This window comes from Bos javanicus, chromosome 13 (genome assembly GCF_032452875.1).
Source record: "Bos javanicus breed banteng chromosome 13, ARS-OSU_banteng_1.0, whole genome shotgun sequence".
Taxonomy (NCBI): Eukaryota; Metazoa; Chordata; class Mammalia; order Artiodactyla; family Bovidae; genus Bos; species Bos javanicus.
In genome coordinates, this window is record NC_083880.1 from 17442841 (window position 1) to 17468646 (window position 25806).

The 25806-nt window shown below is 39.4% G+C and overlaps 1 protein-coding gene across 1 annotated transcript in view; it reads right to left on the minus strand.

Annotated features, from left to right (window-relative positions):
• LOC133258884 (uncharacterized) overlaps positions 1–19881 on the minus strand; it is a 107588-nt gene extending 87707 nt beyond the window's left edge. Inside the window, exon 1 of the mRNA XM_061435568.1 lies at positions 19877–19881. Within this exon, the coding sequence (XP_061291552.1) occupies positions 19877–19881 (5 nt within the window). The remainder of the gene's footprint in view (positions 1–19876) is intronic.
• Between the last annotated feature and the right edge of the window lie 5925 nt (positions 19882–25806).

A 25806-nucleotide genomic window follows, 5' to 3' on the forward strand; every position in this document is an offset into this window, starting at 1 on the left:
AAAGAGGAAAAGAAGACATTAAATGGACAAGTAGAAGGTAAGAACTAGATTTGATAGGTCACTTGACAGAACGTTGAATTAAAATGGGACTGCTGAAGTATTCTAATAGCCAAAGCAAATCACCTGTCGGATGTGTAGTGAGGAAAAAGTCGAGGAGGGATATAGTGTATCTTATCAGGTGTCAGCCACAGATTAAATTGAGAATGCCATTTAAGGAGCTAAATTATGAGTTCCTGGACTTCCTTGGAGGTCTGGTCCAATGGTTAAGACTGTGCAGTTAAGACTCTGATGCAGGGGGTGCAGTTTCGATCCCTGGTCAGTGTGATCATGGCTGAAAGAAAAAAATTACTAGTTGTGTTTCAAGATACTCTACAACCTCAGGAAGGTTGAGAAATAAGAGGAAAGAGGGAATGAAGGATGAGAGAGGCATAGGGTTCAGGGAGGAAATGAAGGAAAAGAAAGCAAGGGTCTATGGGGGAAGGTGGCAAGAAATAAGTTAGGTCTTTAGAAAAAGGGAGAGTATTTGACATGGGTGATGAATTTGAAGTGAGCTTGTCCGAGAGGAACAGCAGAGTTTTCCTCGTCTTATTGTTTTTCTGCCTGTGAGAAGGCATTCAGGATTGAGGTCCCTGGGCACGCAGAGCTGTGTGTTAGCCTCTGTGCAGGAACATGGGCATAGGCACTCAGCTGTAAATGTGTGCAAATTGATGTCATATGAGATGATGCTACTTCATAGGATGGTGTCACCTAGGCCAAAACAAAAGAACTGGAAGGAAAGAGAGAGCAGGGGCCATGATGGGGAGATCAAGGAACCTACAGCCTGATACAGTGTCCACTGGAAGTTTCCAGCTTCTAATGCAGTTTCAATTTGGAGGGAAGTGTCTCCAAAGTGAGGGTAGAGTGAAGGTATGTTGCTGCTGCTGCTAGGTCGCATCAGTTATGTCCAACTCTGGGCGACCCCATAAACGGCAGCCCACCAGGCTTTTCCATCCATGGGGTTTCCCAGGCAAGAGTACTGGAGTGGGTTGCCATTGCCTTCTCCTGAGGGTAAGTTGAGGCTAAGATTTTAGAAGAATAAATTAAGTTGAGGTCATGTAGAAGCAGGCTCAGTGTAGACCAGAGTTTCTCACATTTGAATTAGTTGCCTGGGGACCTTGTGGGAAGTGTACTTGCTGAGCAGGAGGTCTGAGATTCTGTGTTTCTAACAGGCTTTCTGAGTAACAAGGGTGTAGCCTTGCCTTTAGAGAAATCTGGAAGAGGAGCATCAGATAGTGCAGGACAGAATAGGATCAAGAAAAAGCATTATTTTGTTTTTCTTTCTGAGCGTGTTTATAGCCAGAGGGAAGCAAAGAGTTGCAGTAGCAATGACGGTGTAAGATACCATTGCTAAGCAGAGAGGGGAAAAGAAGTGGTGGAGATGATCCATAGAAGGAATGTAAAGGGGGAAGAATTCAGGCCGCAGATCCAGAGATTACCCTTTGGAAAGGAGAGATTCTAGTGACAGGAGGAAGAGAGGAAAGTAAGTCCTTAGGGAGGTGAGTTTGGAGTTGATGAGGACACTTGAGAGAATTCCTTCTACATGGCTCCAGTGTATTTCCACTGAAAAGAGAAAAGATCATTGTTGCTCCAGAGAATACTGGGGGTGGGGGAGAAGGGTGGTGGTGCTAGAAGTAGGGGAAACCCCACCCCTCTAAGTAACTCTCAGGCATCAGACGTATATGTTGTACTGGTGTTTGTTATTTGAAGTAGACTAATTCGAATATGGAAGGCATTGACTTTTTTTTTTTTAAGATAGCTGATTTTTTGGCAGTTGTTTCACAGAAATCCTCTGAAGCATTAGCATGATGTCGCAAACCAAACTAAGTTTTGAAACAAGACAGATTAATAGGGTTCATCCCCTAAATGCTAGAAGTGTTATTTTCAATAAATACTACACTGATTTTGAAACATGCAAGATTTTTAATATCTAATAATTCTGTGGCAATTAAATTATTCATAAAGTTCTTATGGAATACAGAATAGGCAACAAACAGATTGAGTGAATCAATGTAAGTAATACTAGAAAAGTAAAAAGTAGAAAAAATGAGACAAACTAGTTAGTCTTCATGAAGAGACGCTTACAGTGAGTAACGTGTAAGATACAATAAGCTGTGAAGCAGTAGTGAGTTTGAGGGGAGAGGACAACGTGGAAGTGATTCTCTGAAATAAGAGTTTGTAGAAGGTCGTCAGAGTTGTATTCTTCCTCACATTCTAATAAATGGAGACTTTGTTTTCGTATTTTTCAGGTTGGGATTCTACTGGTTTGAGCCTCAGTAGTGAGACTTGTCAAAGAGCCAGGCATTTGCAAGTTGATGATCAGTGTCTATTGATTTCACAATCAATGACCAAAAATCAGTCAGCATCCACAGAATTGGGACAGATGACCTTGTTAGGTAGTTAGAATAGGAAAAACGAATCCAGAATGGCGGTGGCTAAAAGACAAGGAAGGGTAGAGCCCACAAAGATAGAACAAAGGAAGGTCCAGGGACCAGAGTGAGGACCTCAGGTAGAAAAAAACAGCACTCCTGGCTAGCCCAGTTTACATGGGGCAAGCCCAGGGGGAGGAAAAAAACATATAAAAAGAGAAGCCAAAGGTCCAGGGGTCTCTGTCCCATGCGTGCGTGCTCTGTCTCTCTCCCTCTCTCTCTTCGTCTCTTCTCTTCGTGTCTTTTGGGTTGGCGTGCCCTCATGCCTTGAGGATGTATTTTCCTTTATTTTCTAAGTAAAACTGAGCTGTAACATGGAGCTGTAACACTGAGAGCTGTGACACGCTGAGGGCTTTAACGTCCTTCACTTCAAATGTTTATTGTGACAAGACAGAACCGAGGAAATTACACACTCCCCTGACAACCTTAATAGATAAAGAAAAGGTGAATATTGGAGTGGTGTTTCTGGCAGGGACTTACACGCTCTATCAGCTGTGCAGGTCTCAGCTGCCAGAAAACAGAGAAAGCAAACAAGGTAGTGAAGAAGCCCAGAGCTTTCAGCCCTGGGCCACCTGGGCACTGACGTTTCCAAAATTAGATATTGTGGCAAAATCTACCGTGTGCTGACTCCTTTTATGCCACCTACAGCCAAACGGTATTTCTTAGAAAGGTGTTTGCATTCTTCCTCTTACCATAGTACGACCATCATACATGACAAAGAGAGTTAGGAGAAAGTAAATTCATTTAGGCTAGTATGTAGCATACCTGAGAGTGTGTAGCAGGATTACATTTAGAATTTTGCATCTAGTTGGGAGACCTACGTAGACATCTAGAGATTGCCTTCTCAAAATGTGGCTTCTTAGATATATTTTTACATAGCTCTGAATTCATAAGTGTTCATTATAAATTATACTCAGTATGACTGCAAGAGCACCTCTGAAGCCAAATGCTAAAATATTTCTTGTGTTTTCTATATGACTTTATATATTTTAGAATTGGCTTTCTGAGTGACAATGGGAGTCATGGGAAATTTGCTACATAATTCCTCCTCAGTTGTATCCATCTAATATATCAACTTGTTGTATTATTTGTAATGAATTAATAGTTCAGAAGGAATATTGGTTTTAAGGAGTGCTGGAGGCCTGGCGTGCTGTGATTCATGGGGTCACAAAGAGTCGGACACGACTGAGCGACTGATCTGATCTGATCTGTATCATTTAAAAGCAGTATATAGAAAAGCAATTCTTATTCTACTGCAATGCCCAGTCTATTGAGTAACCATATCTAATACGTGTTGTCCATAAATACCAATTAATTTAGTGCCTTCAATCAGTCATACAATCAGGGCTATGGTAAGAAATCATACACTTTCTTTTTTCACTCCTATCGTTTTTTTCTTTTCCTTCCTCACCTGTAGAAGTTACCTTTGCATTTACAAGATTCTCAGTTATCTTCTAGAATAGTGACTACAAGCTATAAACTCAAAGTGTTTTTTTTGTATTTTTCTACATCTCTACAAGTGACTTGTTTGCTGCTGTTTTTCAGTGAGCTTGGTAGGTCCAAGAAGCACAAATTCAAATAAAACACCTACACATATCCTTGCAGCACTGGAAGATGTGACATAGGGAAACCACCAAATAAATAGAAGCAACTTCAGATGGTTCATGCATATCATTTCTTTTCTCAGTCGATACCTTTTATCGAGTAACTGGCAGAGTCTACTCCTTCAGGGTCCCAGGATTTGTACATGTATTGATTTCATAAAGATTTATTCTGTACTCAACCCAGAAAGTTTTATATCCTAAATATTTCTGGAAACACTCCCCCAGTTCAGGCCTGCATCACTTTTTTTTTTTTTTTCATTATTAATGCCTTCAGATTCTTCTCCCCCCATTTATTTGTATGCCCTTCAAATTCCATCTCCTGTAGTGTTTAGAGTCACCTGTCTAAACAGCACATGTGACCATGAACCACTCGTCAAATCACATTAATATCTAGACATCTGAAAGTGACACGTGATGCTTTCATAATCTGACTTCTGCCTGACTCTCCACCTCTCGTCCTTTCTGTCCTTTGCTCTGGAATCCTGAACCACTGCTGATGCCCTCCTCACCTGTCCCTGTACTTTGAACAAATATTTACCCTCTCATGTGTGTGCTTCTCTCCCCATCTTGCTGCAGCCTTCCGTGCTCTCCCTCACCTGCCCTCTGTTCCCTTGAACTGTAAGTCTGCGCTCAGGCAGTATCTCTTGAAAAGCCATCCCTGATACCTTTTATCTACATTTTTCTTTAAACTCCAGTGTCTCATCCTGAGTAGGAACCCCCAAAATAATTATTGAATAAAAGAACTAAAGACTTATGTATACCAGAATGATTTTTAAGTGCCTGTCCTCTGCAGTCTAAGGGCCAAGAGGGTAGACATGTGAAGAAATAATTTACATTCAGGTGATGAAGATACACTTGAAAAATCTATAAAGTCCTAAGGTAGCTACAAGGAAAGAGATACCTGTTTATCTGGGGAAAGACAGCTGTAATCAAGGACAACTTTACAAAGCAGGCTGAGTCTTAAAAGATGAAAAGTAATTTGTTAGGAAAGAAGCATTTCAATTTAAGAAATTGAGAAAAGGAAAATCAAGGAATTTTGTAAACTGTGAATAATGTTGCAGTTGAAGCTTGGCGTGTTGTTATAAAAGGTCCTGTTATGAAGTAGAGAAGAGAAGATATTGTGGCTTTATATATATGTCCTGTATTTTGAAATTTTGTTTGGTTTCTGATTGTTTTGTTCACTGATGTTTGGGTGAATTTGTGAATGAATCCTTGAGATGTTTGTGTGCCTGTAACCTGATGAATTCTGGTATTTCCCACAAGGTTTCTTGAAGTCTGAGATCATTGGAAGTATTTCTTAAAGAAGTAAATATTCAGCTGAAGATTAAGATTGATATAAGCTGTCATTTGATAGAATGTTTTAAATATTCTGTCCTTTATCTAAATATTCTAAGTAATTAAAAAAAATTACAGATCTGTCAGCAGAACTAGACTTAGAAATGACATGAGAGGAAGAAGAAAAATGGAGATGAAAATTATCATTCACAGGTGTGTAAAAATGTAAATTTGAATTTCTGGTTTAATACTGTTTTCTTTAACAACATAATACAGTTTGCTGCAGAGTTCATAACAAATAAAATTTCCTTTCAAAAGTAGCCTTTTAGAATCGACAGATGATCACTTAAGTTTTTATAGCACTTCAATGAGAAAACTTAAAATATTGTTAGAATCTATTATAATTTATAGCTTGTGTTTGGAATTGAGGCAAAAAACTCTCTTGGCTATTGTTTACTTCTTCCATTTTTATAATTTCTTTACATGATAAAGAAGGTGAGATCAAATACTGAATACTAGGACTAAAGAATTGAATTTATGAACAATAGGACAATGATAGTCCCTGACCTAGATACGTGTAAAGAGAAAGCATTGCCAGTGGTCAAGGTTTTCCATTGAAACTGCCAGTCACTGACGCCAAGACTAAAGATTCATTCTGTCTGATATCTCGGCATAGTTGACTTCAGTTCAATTCAGTTCAGTCGCTCAGTCATGTCCAATTCTTTGTGACCCTGTGGACTGCAGCACGCCAGGCCTCCCTGTCCGTCACCAGTTCTCGGAGTTTACCCAAACTTAGGTCCATTGAGTCGGTGATGCCATCCAACCATCTCATCCTCTGTCGTCCCCTTCTCCTCCTGCCCCCAATCCTCCCCAGCATCAAGGTCTTTTCAAATGAGTCAGCTCTTCGCATCAAGTGGCCAAAGTATTGGGAGTTTCAGCTTCAACATCAGTTCTTCCAGTGAACACTCAGGACTGACCTCCTTTAGGATGGACTTAGGGATGAATATTCAGCGACAGAGTAGGTCATAGAATCAGCCCAACTGCCTATTGAAAGAATTGAACCTTCCAGATGGGACCTTTGGTGTTAGGGTACAAATAGTAACTTTATAACATTTCATTTCCAGGTGGGAAATCAGTAAATATGATTAAAAATGCTTTATCCACTTTCATCGGTGGCTGTTAAGATTTAATATAACTGAATGTAGGGGTTTCCCAGGTAGCTCAGCTGGTAAAGAATCCACGAGCAATACAGGAGACCCCGGTTCAATTCCCGGGTCAGGATGTTCCCCTGGTGAAAAGGATAGGATACCCACTCCAGTATTGTTGGGAGACCTGGGTTCAATCCCTGGGTTGGGAAGATCCCCTGAAGGAGGTTGTGGCAACCCACTCCATATTCTTGGCTGGAGAGTCCCCGTGGACAGAGGATCTGGGCAGGCTACAGTCCTAGGGGATGCAAAGAGTCACAGACAGGACTGAGCACACATGTAACTGAAGGTAAGCAGATAATATGTATCGACGTATAACATTATCATTATATATAATTTGCATTTATTTAGGAATTGGTTCCTCTTTCTGATTGGTGTTAATAGATTTTGGCTCCTAGTAATATAAAGTTTGTCTGTTCTCCAGATATTAGTCCTTAAAAAAAAAAAGCTTTCAAATGTGCTGTAGGGACTCCCTGTTTAAGATACACTCATGGGAAATATTTTTAAGGGAAGCCAGCCTTTATAACATTAAAAACCATCTCCTAATTCATTTTTGGTAGGTTGAATATACATGAATTAATTCAAACAAACAGGGAAAAAACTGGGTTTTGAGTTCACGTTTTTCTCCTATTTTCAGGTAAGGCACGTTATTTTTCACTTAACCGTGAAAGGGTAAGGTGAGGACGAGTGCCTTTGGCCAGAAGTCATTTCAGTGACTAGTCCCCTTGGAAGCTGAACTGTATCGCATACACGTAAACAGCTCCATAGGCACTATTTCCTGGGACAGGCAATGGAGAACTGGATGGTAACTGAAGAGGAATGGGGAGTTCAAAGGAGTTTCTTGTTTTGTATTCAGAGGGGAGCTTTTAGTGTATATGTGCTTTTGGAAATGAGCCAGCAGAGGACGTGTTCATTGAGTTCAATCTTGTTTCCATTTCTGATATTAGAAAGCTTATTGCTTGTATGACATTATCTTTAAACTATTATGGTAAACTAATTGTACATAATACTTCTGTTCATATATAGTTTTATGGTAAGGGCTTGTTTATTGGTTCTGAAGTGTAATATTCTTATGTAATTGAATATGGAGATGATTACTTCAATTAATTCTATCATACACAGATTTTTAAAAATTATAGAATCATGAATATACAAACACTTAGGCTATACTGAATAGGATTGAATCATTCCTTGATTCTGGATGATCGTGCCATCATGAGTAGCTACGGTTTTGTAAGGTACTCTGAAACACCACATCATATTAACTTCATGTTGTTTATAGATTCCTGGGAAAAGGGGAAATTTTTGTTTATATTCAGTAGAAAAAGCTATTGACAATCTTTCATTAATTATTATTTTTGGGTCATAAAGTTCTAAATTACTAAAACCATCCTTCCCATCCTAAGAGTGTCGTTAACACATGTCTGCTCAATAAGTGTGTGTCAGATGCATGAAGAAACAGCAGAATGGTTACATGAATGCCTATTGATGAATTTCTTTATGAAAAGCAAGTCTTTATTGCAAGTAGATTTCCAATATTGCCTACATGGAAAGATGTTTGATTTTTTTATAGTATACTAACGCATATATATGGAATTTAGAAAGATGGTAACAATAACCCTGTATACGAGACAACAAAAGAGATACTGATGTATAGAACAGTCTTTTGGACTCTGTGGGAGAGGGAGAGGGTGGGATGATTTGGGAGAATGGCATTGAAATACGTATAATATCATATATAGAACGAGTCGCCAGTCCAGGTTCGATGCACGATACTGGATGCTTGGGGCTGGTGCACTGGGATGACCCAGAGGGATGGTATGGGGAGGGAGGAGGGAGGAGGGTTCAGGATGGGGAACACATGTATACCTGTGGCGGATTCATTTCGATGTTTGGCAAAACCAGTACAATATTGTAAAGTTTAAAAATAAAATAAAATTTAAAAAAATATGTTAAGATTAAGAAATTATCTATAGTTATTGGTAGACATTGAATAATAATATAGGTTCATTTGCTATCATATTACTTAGAAAGACTTATTTAAATCTTGCTTTCTCAGCATGTTTTGGAACCACAGTGTTGAGGCCAGATTTCCTGGGTTTGAATTCTGGGTCTGTTGGTGACCTGCTGTGTGGGCTTGGACAAGATCCTCAGCCTTTCTGTGCTCCATTTCTCCCTGTGTAGAGGACCTAATGTATTACCTGTCTCCGAGAATTACTGTGAGGATTAAAAATGCCTTAAGACATGTCAAGTGCTTATAATAATGCATAGCAGTTGCACTGGAAGTCCTCAGAAGGCTAATAGCATGGTTATTATGGATTTCTTAAAAATGGGTTTCTTTCTTATAAGGAATGAAGGAATACCTCCCAGATAGGTTTTATTGCCATAAAAGGTAGTTCTTATTGAAAATGACAACTGCCAAAAACCCTGGTATACTGCTTCCTATCAAATAACACAAGTAACGTTATGTTTTTCCTTTTCCTTTGATCTAAATTCAGTGCTTTATTAGTATTATTCATATATTTTCTTTGTCCATTAATGCTGCTGCTGCTGCTGCTAAGTCACTTCAGTCGTGTCCGACTCTGTGCGACCCCATAGACGGCAGCCCCCCATGCTCCCCCGTCCCTGGGATTCTCCAGGCAAGAACACTGGAGTGGGTTGCCATTTCCTTCTCCAATGCATGAAAGTGAAAAGTGAAAGTGAAGTCGCTCAGTCGTGTCCGACTCTTAGTGACCCCATTAATGCTACTCTTATTTATTGTTTAATTCTTTAGTAAAAAATTATTTCCCAGTACAATGGTTTTATGTAAAAAGCCAAAGTTTAGATATTGTTTGTATTTTTAAGTATTTAATATTAGCCTGAAAAGAACCATTTGTCATTTTAGGGCTGTAAAGAAAGCATCTAATGAAAAGAACAAGGTATAATAAAAAAGTTAATTAAAAAAATATTATCCTAGTAAAAAATATTTTGTAAAAGGAATAGTGGCAAAAGAGAAAATCTTCATTTGTTGTAGAGACATATACTTTGAGAACTTGATTTAGAAACACTATTGATCAAATCATCATTTTGATAAAAATCTGTCCTTTTAAGAAGTGTTTGTTTTTCATTTAATGATGCACTATTTATCACCTTTGTACAGTTAGTATATTTTATAAATATTTTAAGGATACTGTGAAACAGTATTATTTATGTGTAGGTCAAAGCACAGATTAATGACGTGAGCTACCTGAATGACTTAGTCATCTGAAAGTGCTTCCGAGGATGGTGATGTCTTTACTCTAAGAATTCCACGTTGCAAGTAGAACCACTTGGCTTGAGGTATAAAGGTAGGACCGTGGTGTAAATGTCAATATGAAGCCTGTTTGTGTATGGTGTAGTAATATAGGCTTACCTTGTCTAGTACTGCTCTAGAGCTACGGATATATTACAGTGCTGTGCATCTTAGAAATATGTTTTGTGTTAAAAGACAAGTATGTTTTGTGTTAAAAGTGAGTGTATACGCTGAGCCTATGATCATTCTTATTGTACCTGAATTTATAATTACTATATATGTATATATGTAATTATTTTATTTCTCTTTCTCTTCTACTAGACTGCAAGCTAAACAAGAGCCAAGGTTATCTGTTTTATCTGGAGAGCTTAGAATAATGTCTTCCACTTGATAGACACTCAATATCTATTCAGTGTATGGAGGAGTGAATATGAAAGGCACAGTCCTTTATACTCAAAAATTACTCATATCATGGTGTTTCTTGTTTCTTTGTGTTTTCTTCTTGTTGCAGATTGTGTTAGCTTGTTGAAAATATGGGATGCAGTTCTTTTGTGTGAAAGATAAATGGAACTTTAAAAAAGCCACTGTGAACTACTTAGAGGAGAAATTTAAAAACTGGAAAATAAGGTTGGTGAGCTACAGAAAGAACTGTCTGAAAGAAAAGAAGTGAATCACAGTAGGGCATCAGAAAGTGGAGTGGCAACGAGAGCTCGGTAGACTGAGGTACTGCGCATCCTAGTTTTAAAGAAATATTTGAACTGTTATTTACTTTAATACTGCAGAGACGTACTTGTGTTATAATTTTTAACTTACCCTCTGGGATTCTACAGGGGAGAATACGTCGTTAGTATTGTGGAGTGTGAAATTCATGGAAATAATGTAAGTTCTTAACAGTGAATGCTTCTAATGACTTAATGTATATTTTTCCAAATGATCATTTTCATGATCATACAGAAGTCCACCATAAGGGAAACCTCATTCATGATTCAACAGATTGACTTTCGGTTGTTTTTCACTTTCCTGTCTTATGTTTAATACTACAAGGAACATCTTTTCTACAGATTCATTTCTAATTATTTTGAATTCATTTTCTTCAATAATAGCATATTATTTGGTTAAAGTATGAGAACGTTTGGAAACAGTCTTTGATCCATATTTCTAAACTATTCTTAAGAAAGTTTAGATTACTTTTCATTCCCACTCACAGAAGGATAAAGTAGCCATTTTTCTCAAGACAGAAAAGAAAAAAATATTTATGCTGTTTTATTCTTAACCCTCTGCATGAAAACAGTGATCATTATTAAGTGTTCTTCATTGTATTTCCCCCCATTGTACTATTTTAAACATTATGAGGAGGGAATGAAAGTTACTGCAGCAGCGAATAGTCTCATGCTTTTTTAAGAAGAGCTGTATAAATTTTGCAGTTTGACCTTAAAGCAAGAAGAAGAGAATAGAAGAAATGCTGATATGTTATATGAAAAAATTAGGGAGCAATTAAGAAGAAAGGAAGACCAATATAGTAAAGAAGTTGAAATGAACAGCAACTAGAACTCACTCTCAGAGCTCTAGATGGAACTGAAGACTGAGAAATGATCTGAATCAGGTAGAGTAATTGTTGGTGAAAATTTCTAGCACCATTTTGTCAATATTATTTATAATATCCCTTTTATTTCATATGTATTATTTAGATTTCAAACAAAATGTTATCTCAACCTAGGTATGAACTGTGACATTCAGAGTTTATGTGATGAGTTTCTTGCCATTCTTGGCTTCTAGTAGATGCTGTGTATGTGTTTTCTGCGTGGAGGATTGGATGTAACTTGAGCTTAATTATTAACATAATGATTGGCAGTTTTGATACATTAGACAAAGTAATCTTCTTAATTCCAATCCATGTCTTAATTTTGGCTTTTTAAATGTTAAAATACAGGCTAACTTGCCTTGAGACTGTGAAGGAACTAGTTAAATGCTTTGTAAAGAGATTTCCTTTCACAATACTATATCTGCATGTTTTTGCTCTGTGATAAATATAGCAGACATTTAAATTAAAATTCGAGTTACTCACATGGGATAAAGATCCTTGTGCTTTAAAAGGCTACTTCCTTTAAACAGTTTTATTTCATTTTATATTCTGCTTCTAAGCTTTTAACTGGTTTTTTTTTCTTTTAATGATATGGGCCCCAAAACTACATATAGTGTCTCTCCAGGTTATGGAAGGGCAACATATGACACTCAGAAGCAGCTTTCTGGAGAACGGAATGCCAGAATCTTACAGGAGGGAATCCTGGCCAATCACTTGCCAGACAAAAGCAGAAAGAAATGGCCAATAAGGAAATGAACTCTGGGGTATTTTCTGTAGTCATTTATGTGTGTGTATGTATCTGTGTATGTATATATTTTATAAACGAAGAGTATGTACCTTAGAAAGTATAGAGGCTTGTGAAAGCCTATACATCTATATTTTGAGGAGGGATGACATTTTTCATGTGTCAGATAAAGTAATGCTTGTAATTCACATCCATTTGTCTACAGCAATCAGGTAGGGACATTCCTTATCCAAGGAGAGGCCTTTAATATTTTCCATAGGAATTGATCTCAAAATTATTGCAACTATATTGGAGGAGCTGGCACCCTCCTCTGATTGCAGTTTAGGCCAGGAAGACGGTGTGTGCTCCCCCATCAACTGCGCTACACACCCAAGTCCCTCTGCTTTGGGAGTGAGTGTGTGCATCACTCCATGCACGTCATCACCTTCAGTGTCTAAATCAGTGTCCGTTCTTGGCTCCACTGTCATTTCTTTAACCAATGCCCTGTCAACGACCTTTGCACATCATTTACAGTTTTCCAATTTGTAAAAACTGCAAGATCAGTTGTAAAAACATTTTTGAACACTTTAAAAAAAGTAACTTCTTCAGAATAAACTTATAAAAGTCCCTCCTCCTCTGCTGCCCCACGAAGAAAAACCATACCTCTTCTGCTAGCAATGCTGCTAAGTCCCTTCAGTCGTGTCCGAATTTGTGCGACCCCATAGACGGCAGCCCACCAGGCTCCCCTGTCCCTGGGATTCTCCAGGCAAGAACACTGGAGTGGGTTGCCATTTCCTTCTCCCATGCATGAAAGTGAAAAGTGAAACTGAAGTCACTCAGTCGTGTCCAACCCTCAGCGACCCCATGGACTGCAGCCCACCAGCCTTCTCCGTCCATGGGATAGATACTCTTAATTTTTGGCAGTGATTTCCCTTCCTTGATAGATCATTGGGGTAGTTTATAACTTCCTCTGATGGTAAGGAGGAAAAGTATAGGCAATTCGGAGACTGTATTGTGGATGTCATTCTTGTAAGAAAATTAACACTTTGCTCTATGTAGTGTCCTATTTTAGTACAAGGAACTTCTGAAAACAGTGATAGATATGGCATAAATATTTAGTGATAATAAGTGTTTTTCATTGTCTATTGCATTGTCTTACTATTTTAAACAGTACAAAAAAGTATTGAAAGTTATGGAAGCAGCAAATAATCTCAGGATTGTCTAAGAAGAGCTCTCTAAATTTTACCTATTTACCATTAGTGTATGCACCATGAGTGAAATAAGAGGCTTATTTTGTATCGATATGTTTGTACTAGAGAAGTAACCGTGGTTGGATGTAAGAGGACTAGTAGAGTCAGAAGACCTGGTGAAAAACCTGCACCTTACTTACATTTCTAACTTCTTCCTTTCCAGAATCATTATAGCTAATGAGTTAACTGATGTTTGTAGAAGTGCTTAGTGCAGCTATCAATAAGTATAATTCTTGTAGTGGACTATTACAATGTTAGAATGGAAGCATATTCTCAAGAACAATTTTTTTTTACAAAATTTGATCTGTTTAGATATGTACAGAGCTAAGGCTCTTACTTTGGGGTAGCTGTATAGGTTAGGTATCAGATGTATTTTTTTTTTAAAGCTATCAAGTGGTTGTGTTTATTGGAGGTATTTGTTATATTTCTTGTGATAATTTTATTTTTCTTCATGTCAATTTATTTTGGGAAATATTTCAGCCTTGAATCATTTATTCTTATGGCCTGTCAACTGTTTAAAGGCATCTACTTGTCATTCAATCATAATTTGGGACTCAAGTGCTGAGCTTTACCCAAACACTTCTTGATTTGCTCTTCCATCTGCTATTTATGATTTACTTAGAACATTTTTGCAAACAATTTGCTCATAATTCTCATTTTCAGTTCAATCAGTTCAGTTCAGTCACTCAGTCATGTCCAACTCTTTACGACCCCATGGACTGCAGCACGCCAGGCCTCCCTGTCCATCACCAACATTTGGAGTTTACTCAAACTCATATCCATTGAGTTGGTGATGCCATCCAACCATCTCATCCTCTGTAGTCCCCTTCTCCTCCTGCCCTCAATCTTTCCCAACATCATTTCAGTTCAGTTCAGTTGCTCAGTCGTATCTGACTCTTTCAACCCCATGAACCGCAGCATGCCAGGCCTTCCTGTCCATCACCAACTCCTGGAGTCCACCCAAACCCATGTCCATCGAGTCGATGATGCCATCCAACCATCTCATCCTCTGTCGTCCCCTTCTCCTCCTGACCCCAATCCCTCCCAGCATCTGGGTGTTTTCCAATGAGTCAACTGTTCGCATGAGGTGGCCAAAGTATTGGAGTTTCAGCTTCAGCATCAGTCCTTCCAATGAATATTCAGGACTGATTTCCTTTAGGATTGACTGGTTGGATCTCCTTGCAATATAAGGGACTCTCAGGAGTCTTCTCCAACACTACAGTTCAAAAGCATCAATGCATCTGCACTTAGCTTTCTTCACAGTCCAACTCTCATATCCATACATGACCACTAGAAAAACCATAGCCTTGACTAGAAGGACCTTTGTTGGCAGTGTAATGTCTATGCTTTTTAATATGCTGTCTAGGTTGCTCATAACTTTTCTTCCAAGGAGTAAGCATCTTTTCATTTCATGGCTGCAGTCACCATCTGCAGTGACTTTGGAGCCCGAAAAAAAAAAAAAAGTCTACCACTGTTTCCACTATTTCCCCATCTATTTGCCATGAAGTGATGGGACCGGATGCCATGATCTTCATTTTCTGAATGTTGAGCTTTAAGCCAACTTTTCACTCTCCTCTTTCACTTTCATCAAGAGGCTCTTTAGTTCTTCACTTTCTGCCATAAGGTTGGTGTCACCTGCATATCTGAGGTTATTCATATTTTTTCCAGCAATCTTGATTCCAACTTGTGCTTCATCCAGCCCAGCATTTCTAATGATGTACTCAGAATATAAGTTAAATAAGCAGGGTGACAATATACAGCCTTGATGTACTCCTTTCCCCATTTGGAACCAGTCTGTTGTTCCATGTCCAGTTCTAACTATTGCTTCCTGACCGGCATACAGATTTCTCAAGAGGCAGGTCAGGTGGTCTGGTTTCCCATCTCTTAAGAATTTTCCACAGTTTGTGGTGATCCACACACTCAAAGGATTTATCATAGTCAATAAAGCAGAAGTAGATGTTTTTAGGGAACTCTCTTGCTTTTTCAATGATCCAACGGATGTTGACAATTTGATCTCTGGTTCCTCTGCCTTTTCTACAGCCAGCTTGAACAATGGAAGTTCACGTTTCACGTACTATTGAAGCCTGGCTTGGAGAATTCTCATTTTAAGGATGAATTACTTAGTGTCCACTAAGACTGAAGGGTGGCAGGATTTGAGAGCAGCAGGAATGGAGTGAGTCAGGGAGAGGGCTGTAGGGGCTGTGGTCCAGAGGCAGGTGGAAGCCAGGTTATCGAGGCTCCCTGAAGGCCATGGGAGAAACCTCACTTTCTAAATTTCATTTTTCTTTTATGTTGGAATGCACTTGATTTCCAATGTTGTGTTAGTTTCAGATGTACAGCAAGTTGATTCAATTTTATGTATACGTATATCCCATCTTTTAGATCTGTTTTCTCATGTAGGTGACTACAGAATATTGAGTAGAGTTCCCTGTGCTATGCTGGTCCTTGTGGTTAGCCAAGAGCAAAGGTGGGGAGGAGGGATAAATTAGGAGTTTGGGATTAACATAGACACACTACTAGATATAAAATAGATAAGCCACAAGGGAATGGCCTCATTTTTTCTCTGAGATAGGAAACTTGGAAAGATCTGAGCACTGGATAGACTATATGAAGATCTCTGAAGTTAATTACACCTCTAATAAAGAAGGGCAAAATGTTCCACAGCGTGCAATTTTCTACCAATTGCCCACATTCACATCTATTTCTTTCTGGACATGAGGTGGTGAAGCTCTGCAGATTTATTGGGAGGGGCTGGGCACGGACAGCAAGTCTGCATCTTTTTTCTGAGTAACTTAATATCAGGAAGGCTGGAGGGTGGCCACTTCTGTGTCTGTAACCAGATTCAGTGAGGAAGGAAAAGAAGGTGAGTAGATGTCTGTGGTGATAGTTTTCAAAGTCCATCAGTTCAGTTTAGTTGTTGCTCCGTCATGTCTTGACTCTTTGTGACCCCACGGACTGCATGCAGCACATCAGGTTTCCCTGTCCATCACCAACTCCCGGAGCTTGCTCAAACTCATGTCCATCAAGTTGGTGATGCCATCCAGCCCTCTTATCCTCTGTTGTCCCCTTTTTCTCCTGCCTTCAGTCTTTCCCAGCATCAGGATCTTTTCCATGAGTCTGTTCTTTGCATCAGGTGGCCAAAGTATTGGACCTTCAGCATCAGTCCTTCCACTGAATATTCAGGACTGATTTCCTTTAGGGCTGACTGGTTGGATCTCCTTGCAGTCCAAGGGACTCTCAAGAGCCTTCTCCAGTACCACTGTTCAAAAGCATCAATTCTTTGGTGCTCAGCTTTCTTGATGACACAACTCTCACAACCATACATGACTACTGGAAAAACCATAGCTTTGACTAGATGGACCTTTGTCAATAAAGTAATGTTTCTGCTTTTTAATGTGGGTTGCCATTTCCTTCTCCAGGAGATCTTCCCGACCCAGGGATTGAACCTGGGTCTTCTGCATTGTAGGCAGACGCTTTACTGTCTGAGCCACCAGGGAAGTCCCAATAATGCTGTCTAAGTTTGTAATAGTTTTCTTGGAAGAAGCAAGCATCTTAATTTCATGGCTGCAGTCACCATCTGCATTGACTTGGAACCCAAGAAAATAAAGTCTGTCACTGTTTTCACTGTTTCCCCATCTATTTGCCATGAAGTGATGGGACCACATGCCATGATCTTAGATTTTTCAATTTTGAGTTGCAAGCCAGCTTTTTTACTCCCTTCTTTCACTTTCCTCAAGAGGCTCTTTAGTTCTTCTTTGCTTTCTGCCCTAAGGGTGTTGTCATCTGCATATCTAAGGTTACTGATATTTCTCCCGAAAATCTTGATTTCTGCTTGTGCTTCCTCCAGCCCAGCTTTGGCATGATGTCCTCTGATCTAAGTTAAGCGGGGTGACAACATACAGCCTTGATGTACTCTTTTCCCAATTTGGGAACCAGTCTGTTATTCCATGTCTGGTTCTAACTGTTGCTCCTTGACCTGCATACAGATTTTTCTGGAGGCAGGTAAGGTGGTCTGGTATTCCCATCTCTTGAAGAATTTTCCTCACTTTGTTGTGATCTACAGAGTCAAAGGGTTTGGCACAGTCAATAAAGCCGAAGTAGATGTTTTCCTGGAACTCTCTTGCTTCTTCTATGATCCAGCGGATGTTGGCAATTTGATCTCTGGCTCTTCTGTCTTTTCTAAATCCAGCTTGAACATCTGGAAGGTCTCAGTTCACATACTGTTGAGTCCTGGCTTGGAGAATTTTGAGCATCACTTTGCTAGTGTGTGAGATGAGATCAAAGTACATATGTTGGCATTGTGTATTATTAACATAACATAATAGTAAAGTGATCTTATAAACTCAGTGACAGAGCATCTTATTAGGCAGTTGTGAGACAACTTCGACCAGAACTGACTGATATCCTAAGAAAGCAGTCTATTTCGGAGGCTTCACTGGAGGTCACGTCACGTTATTGTCCTAACTTAGAAGGTGAGGCACAGGATTTAAGGATCAGCTTACTTCAACTCACAAGTCAGGTAGGTGTGAAATTTGATGTGTCAACGGTCAATACGTAGGATAAAGTGTTTTAAGACACTCATTTTCATGGACAGCTTTCTTTTGTATTTTCATTACAAGTAATTTACTAGTTTTATTATCTTTAAATGCATTTGTTTCTTAAACTCTGACTTTCATTCTGCCATTTGCACTATATCTTCTCTTATATTAGATATCCTTAGAAAAGTTGGGACTTGTGCCTCATTCTTCACAGAATTTGATAGACTTTTTTTAGTGAAAGCTGTATTACTGTGATGAGGCAAGGCAGATGAAATCAGAGGATAATGTTTAATGGAATATTCCAGAAAATTGTCATTTCACATCTTCAGTTCCGTGAAAGGCTGTAGAATTCTGTGTATATTTATTGTGTGCATTTAAGAATAACTTGTGCAGAAAGGGTTTTAAATTAGTTGAAGTCAGGCATTGCCTTCTTTTCTTTTCATTTTAGATATACTGTAAAGACATGGAGGTACTCAGATGATATATAGTACGTTCATCCAAACTGGAGAATTAAGAAGATTATCTAGATCCTGCCATTGAATTTTTTTAAAAAGCTATTGAGGTATAATTCGTGTATCATGGAATTCACACTCTGAACATGTGTAGTTCAGTATCTCTTAGTCTAGAGAGGTGTCACCTGTGACCACAGTCAATTTTAGAGCATTTCCATCAGCCCCCCAAAGAAACCCTGCATCCCTTACCACAACCTATGCCCCCCTCCCATCTCCCTCAGCCCCAGGCAACCCTCAGTCTAATATCCGTCTCTGGAGACATGCCTGTTTTGGCTATTTTATATAAAGGGAATCATACCGTATGTGCTCCTTTGGGATTAGCTTTTCTCACTTGACGTCATGTTTTCGAGGTTCATCCATGTGATGGCACGTATCAGTTCTTCCGTTTCTGTTGATGGTCAAACAATAACCAGTATGTGACTAAGCCATGTATCCATCATCAGTTGATGGAGCTTTGAGTTGTTTCCGCTTTGAGGCTATTAATAATGCTGCTGTGAACATTGATTTACATGTTTCTGTGTGGACATGTTTTTATTTCCCTGTAGTGGGATTTTATCCTCAGAGTTCACTGGCTGATTTCTCCTTTTCTTGGCCTTTGCTCAGACTGTCCTTTCTGTCTTTACAGTTTCTTTTCTCTTGGGTAGTCCTCTGTTTATTCAGACCTGGTGCCCAGTCTCTCCTCCTCCAGAGCTTTCCCGACTGTCCAGCTCTCATGGAGCCTTTTCTCCTCAGCTCTTGTCATCAAGCCTGTGGAGAGCAGTTTAGCCCTTAAATTTACACTGTCGTCATTTTCTCCATGAGGGAGAATCTTGTTTAAGTACACACTAACAGGGAATATTTATTGATACACACAGCCCTTGTCTTGCACAAATGGAAAGTAACAAAAGATTACCAGAATGTGACATTTTTCTTTTCAGAAAAATGTATGAATCATCTCAGTAAACTCTTGGGAAATGGAATTTCTTTAGCTGCTTTGGAATGCAGTTCAAATGAGCAAAAAGTCTTTGTAGTTCAGAAAAAGTCTTATGGGATTAGCATCCATATTTATAGATTTAGTCATTAGAGTCTTGTTTTCAGTCTTCTTTTGGAGGGATTTATTGACTCAGTCCCAGATAACCCAATACAGTATCCCTCGCACTTCTTTGAAAACCGTGGGGCATTAAGATGGGGGGTGGGGAGGAACAAGAGATGTTCGACTAAGAGGGGCCTTGTAGTCATTTTATAGAGGAAAGGTAGAAAAATATTAATTGTAGAACAATAAAAGTGTAAAATCAAATACAAATGTTGTGTGAGAAAGATGATGACAGTGAAGAGTGTATTTTCTGACTCTTGGTGGTTTGAACTTCTTTCTTGATTCTCTGAATAATTCCTGGTCCTACCTTCTACAATACAGATACCATCCTATTTATTTGATCCTGGGTTTGAGTTAGGCTGTGCTCAGTCCACTTACCTCATTACCACATGGTATTGTTTTCTACAATAGATGACCTTCCAGCAGAGCTGGGAAGTGCATCTTCAAAATGGCTGCACCTGGATGCAGAAAAATCAGGTCCTTTGAGAGGAGTTATTATCTATGAAGGGAATGCAAAAGAAATGTGAAAAACTAGGGGAGAAGAAAAAGAAGTTGGAGCAAGAAGTAGTGACCCTCAAAAGTCATATAGAACTGAACATGATAGAACACAGTCAAGTAGAGCAGTATATACTGGAGACTGGAGAGAGAGCGAGACGGGATCTCGTAGAGAAATGAAAGGAAGTCAGCCTGTTTTTTCAGGTTCATTTGTGGATCTGTCACGTGCTTGAATTCACCTCACTGTACGTTACATTTCGATGTAGACAGTTTATGTGTTCCCTCTACTTCCCTTAGAGCAGTTTGTTTTGTAGATTTCTGGAAGGAAAGGGACACTTGTTTCTCCCTTTAAATATTTCAGTTCCATCACAGTTATCAGTAAACTGACCTTTCAGAATGATTCTCCATAAAGAATCCTTTTACTTATAAGACCAATTGGTATACAGCAAGACCATTAGGAGGAAAAGACAATATTGTGGTTTTACAACTGGCACCATCCTCTTGAATTATTCTTAAGTTGTTTTGTTCATTGTTTACAATTTTAAGTTGATCTTTGTAGTCTTTGAATTATAAGATTATGTAAGTACTCCTATGCCATTGATTCCACTTTAATTTTGTAATTCAGATTTAATTCACTTCACATTGATGATAATTGTTTTAAACGTCCACTCTTTATTTTTCACATTTAAAATTGCCCTCTGAATCACTGACTCAAAACTAAAGGGAACAAGTATAATTATCCAAGTTCTAATTATTTTAAAAATGTTATCTTTTTACATTTGCCTTACATATAGGCAGCATCTCAAGAGAACTTAGAGTATTTACGAGAGAAGAATAATGTTTCCATAAGAAGTCAGATGGAACTCAGAATTGAAGACTTGTAATCTGAACTCTTGAAGATGAAAACTTTGCCAGAAGATTATAATAAAGCAGAGTGGGGAAAATATAAGCAACTCTACCTGGAAGAGGACTTGCTTCCCTGGTGGCTCAGAGGTTAAAGTGTCTGCCTGCAATGCGGGAGACCTGGGTTCAATCCCTGAGTTGGGAAGATCCCCTGGAGAAGGAAATGGCAATCCACTCCAGTATTCTTGCCTGGAGAATCCCATGGACGGAGAAGCCTGGTAGGCTACAGTCCACTGGGTCACAAAGAGTCAGACACGACTGAGCGACTTAACTTTCTACCTAGACGAACTAGGAGTCAGAAAGTCATTGGCAAATAAAGTAAACAAGTAGTCAAGACACAGAATCACAGAAGCTAAATTTAGTCCATTAATTTCTCTCTGAAGCCTAATTTTTACAGAGCCAGGTTCCTGAGATTAGTAGGAAGTGAAAGCTAACTAGATTAGTCACTGCCTGAGGGTGCTGTGTGACAATCTATGTTAATACTGTACCAAGTTTTTCTACACTACTTAAAAGCATGCTTGTGAAATAGGGGGAGTTCACACAGGGGTGAAAGGCAGGGTAATTCATAGAGTGGCTGAAGCTAGCATGGTGACCTGACTGAGGGGGTGTGTGGAGGCTGGAAAAGTTTCCCGGCTGTCTGAAAGCAGAGTGCTCCTAGGACTCCTTTCATAAGCCCAAAGAGCAGACAGCAAAGGAGCAGGTACCCGAGGACACATTCTGCTAGTCGATGCCTAAAATAAGTGTACACAAGGGAAGCACAGGTGCCCACAGAGAGGGTTCAGGGCTGTGGAGACTTGCTGCTGGGATGTGGGATGGGGCTTCCGGGGAAGGAGCTCGGTGGGGCCAGTCTCCCTGCTTGGGGAACACGATGCCTCTCACTGTTAAGACATACACTGAATGCTGTTTTGACATTTTGCCTTTTGAAATGAAAAATTCTCTTCACATTTTTTTTTTATATCAAAAACAGTTCTGACATAGGCCTTCATAGAAGTAAGTGACTTTGAATGAACTTTGGAAAAGCAGGGGATGCTTGTAATTGTTTCTGGGGCTGTTTTAGCTCTCTTCAGTCTCACCCATTGACTTTCTCATCCTCCCTTCGAGATTGTGGCTCTAGGTGATTCCTCAGAGCCAAATGCTTAATTTCTCTGAGGTCCTGAGAGAAACGTATGTACAAGGGTGGTGAGAGGAAGCACTTGAACGTGGCTTTGTGGGATGGTGTGTTTCTTCATCCCTGACCTGTTTCCTGGAGGCAGGTTTGTCCCAGAGGCAGCAGGTGTCACTGTGAGGCCACCTCCCTTTCTCTCTGATGCCCTTTCTCTCCCTCCCAACTGTGACTTGTTACTTGAGGAGTCCCAGACATATGTGTACTTCTTTCGAACAAGGTTACAACTATCATTGATTATAGTAGGTCTGCTGCTCTGTGTTTTCAGTGTTCAAACAGTTTAATGGGAATTCCATTTACTATATGGCAACTTAAAACATTCCAATCATTTGGGGAAACATGAATGAAATTGGTGTTTTCCATCTTCCCCGGGACTAATGAGAGGCTGGCAGATGAGCATCAAACTTGAGGTGGAGAAACAGCAGAACAGATCTTTACTCAGCACTCTTAGCAGGAGGCCAGTCCTGGAGTCCCCTTGTGTTAGAAATTTCTATAATACTTTAGTGCTCAAATGAAATCTTACTCCAAGAGCAAGTGTAGTGGTTTCTACCTCAATTCCATGCCCTTTACATAACAGCTTTGAGACTTATTTGACTAAGAGAAGTTCTATTATCTTGTTGCTTTGAGTTTCAGATTTCTGATAAGTGATTCTTGTTTTTAATTTGGTGAACTTCTGAGCTGTTTATTTGACTTAGGCATACTAAGTAAAAGCCATCAGTGACTGTGGTAATCAAGGACACAGAAATGTTGTGATCTTTTTTGGTCCTAGATTTCTCATTTTTAAGAGATATTGATTAAACTCTTAAATTTTCTTGAAAAGCTGCATTTAAGCTCATTTAGAAATAGAATCTTATTGCCTAGTAACTGAAAGTATACATTCAGATGTCTGGCTTACTTTCTAATTGATTTCGCTGTGCTTCATTATCATTTCCAAGCTCTACTGCACCCGCTGCAGTTTTTCTACCCCTAAGCATAAGTGAACGACTGGCACCTAAACACTAACGACATACGGGGTTTTTTTTCATTTGAAGGAATCATAAGAGAAACCCTTTTAATGAATTAAACCAACTTGTGATCCTAAGTCAGAAGATTAATTTCTGCTCTAGGTTAAGATTTTTTTGTTATTTTCTTATACAAGAGTAGATCTTTAGTTACTATTTTACTTATAACCTTTTAATTTAAATTTCTAAAATATATCTTGCTGAGCAGTTATACAAAGCTTGGAGATGATGGAATTCCAGTTGAGCTCTTTCAAATCCTAAAAGATGATTTTGTGAAAGTGCTGCACTCAGTATGTCAGCTAATTTGGAAGACTCAGCAGTGGCCACAGGACTGGAAAGGGTCAGTTTTCATTCCAATCCCAAAGAGAGGCAATGCCAAAGAATGCTCAAACTACCACACAATTGCACTCATCTCACATGCTAGTAAGGGAGAAGGAAATGGCAACCCACTCCAATATTCTTGCCTGGAGAATCCCAGGGACAGAGCAGCCTGGTGGGCTACCATCTGTGGGGTCGCACAGAGTCAGACACGACTGAAGCGACGCAGCAGCAGCAGCAGCAGCAGCAGCACACACTAGTAAAGTAATGCTCAATATTCTCCAAGCCAAGCTTCAGCAATACATGAACCGTGAACTTCCAGATGTTCAAGCTGGTTTTAGAAAAGGCAGAGGAACCAGAGATCAAGTTGCCAACATCCGCTGGATCATGGAAAAAGCAAGAGAGTTCCAGAAAAACATCTATTTCTGCTTTATTGAGTATGACAAAGCCTTTGTGTGGATCACAATAAATTGTGGAAAATTCTGAAAGAGATGGGAATAGCAGATCACCTGACCTGCCTCTTGAGAAACCTGTATGCAGGACAGGAAGGAACAGTTAGAACTGGACATGGAACAGACTGGTTCCAAATAGGAAAAGGAGTATGTCATGGCTGTATATTGTCACCATGATTATTTAACTTATTTGCAGAGTACATCACGAGAAGCACTGGCCTGGAAGAAGCACAAGCTGGAATCAAGATTGCCAGGAGAAATATCAATAACCTAAGATATGCAGATGACACCAGCCTTATGGCAGAAAGTGAAGAAGAACTAAAAAGCCTCTTGATGAAAGTGAAAGAGGAGAGTGAAAAAGTTGGCTCAAAACTCAACATTCAGAAAACTAAGATCATGGCATCCAGTCCCATCACTTCATGGCAAATAGATGGGGAAGCAGTGGATAGACACTATTTTTTTCGGGCTCCAAAATCACTGCAGATGGTGATTGCAGCGATGAAATGAAAAGACGCTTACTCCTTGGAGGAAAGTTATGACCAACCTAGACAGCAGGTTAAAAAGCGGAGAAATTACTTTGTCAACAAAGGTCCGTCTAGTCAAGGCTATGATTTTTCCAGTAGTCATGTATGGATGTGAGAATTGGACCAGAAAGAAAGCTGAGTGCAGCCAAAGCAATCTTGAGAAAGAAGAATGGAACTGGAGGAATCATCCTGCCTGACTTCAGATTATGCTACAGAGCTACAGTCATCACAACAGTATGTATGTCTTTTTGTTCCTGGCTATATCCTGCCTCTACTTCTGCCATCCCTGTAGAACTATGCACCTGCACCCTGACACTATTCTCAGAAAACATGGAGTGTATCAACTTGTCAAGTGTCTGGTGGTCGTTAGGCTAGGAAACCCAGACTCAAGCAGTTACCTCTGTCACTGTCACTTGGGGGGTGACCTTAAATTTCTCAGTCGTTGGTTTTGTCACTGGTTTATCTTTTGCCCTCAGGAAGAATTCCAGCCACCCACCTCAGTATGGGTCCTGCCAACGTAGTCGGTCTTCTCTCTCTACCACCCTCCTCTGCCCCTCAGCTCTGCATCTAACCAGACAGACTGTAGGATCCCACAGGTGGGGTTCCCACCTCCGGTCTTTGTACGTGCTTCCCCCCCCCCTCCTGTCTTTTTCCTGTCCTTCAGGTATCTGCTTCCACAGCACCTCCACCAAAAAGCTGACAGGATTGACACAAAGCTGGCTGTCCCTTCTGAGTGTTCCTTGTGCCATCCTTTGTATCTTAGTATTTATGACTCTGTATGGAGATTGCCTGTTTGTCTGTTGTTCCAGTTTATGGGATATCATTTTTTAGGGTGGACTGGGTCACCTTCATCTTGTAATTCCAGTGTTTGTCACAGCACCTTTGCACATAGTTATTGAGAAATGAATGAAAAATGAGAAAACCAGAAGCTCTGATACTCAGCCACATGTGGGACCAAGGGCAGAGTGTGTAATTGTAATCTTGTATTTTGTTTCCTGTCACCTATAGATATGTTTCATTTTTCGGAACATTTAGAAATAGCTCAAGTTTGTTTTGTTTCTTTTTTTATTTTTAACTAATACTGAACTCAAGTATTTGAGATAAAGAATGTACTCCTTTTTCTTTCCAGCTGCTGCTGAATTTGAATCTGAGTCCTATGAGGTGTCTCCTCTAGGATCTACAGATGGGTTGAATCTGTACAGGTTTTGAAGAAAAAAATATATGATCTGAAAGATAAATGGTAAAAATTTCCCTTCTGGACTGTTTCTGGACTGTTTAGTTGTTTCCCATTAAACATGATGAGAAGGTCTTTATTAAGGGGAAATCTTTTTGTGTGTATGATGAAAATTGATATGGTATTTTAAAAATACTAATTTTACGTATATTTATACTACTTTTAAGCAGTAGTACTTTTGATCCTAAGTGTTTTGTCTGCACCTAACTTACTTTAAGG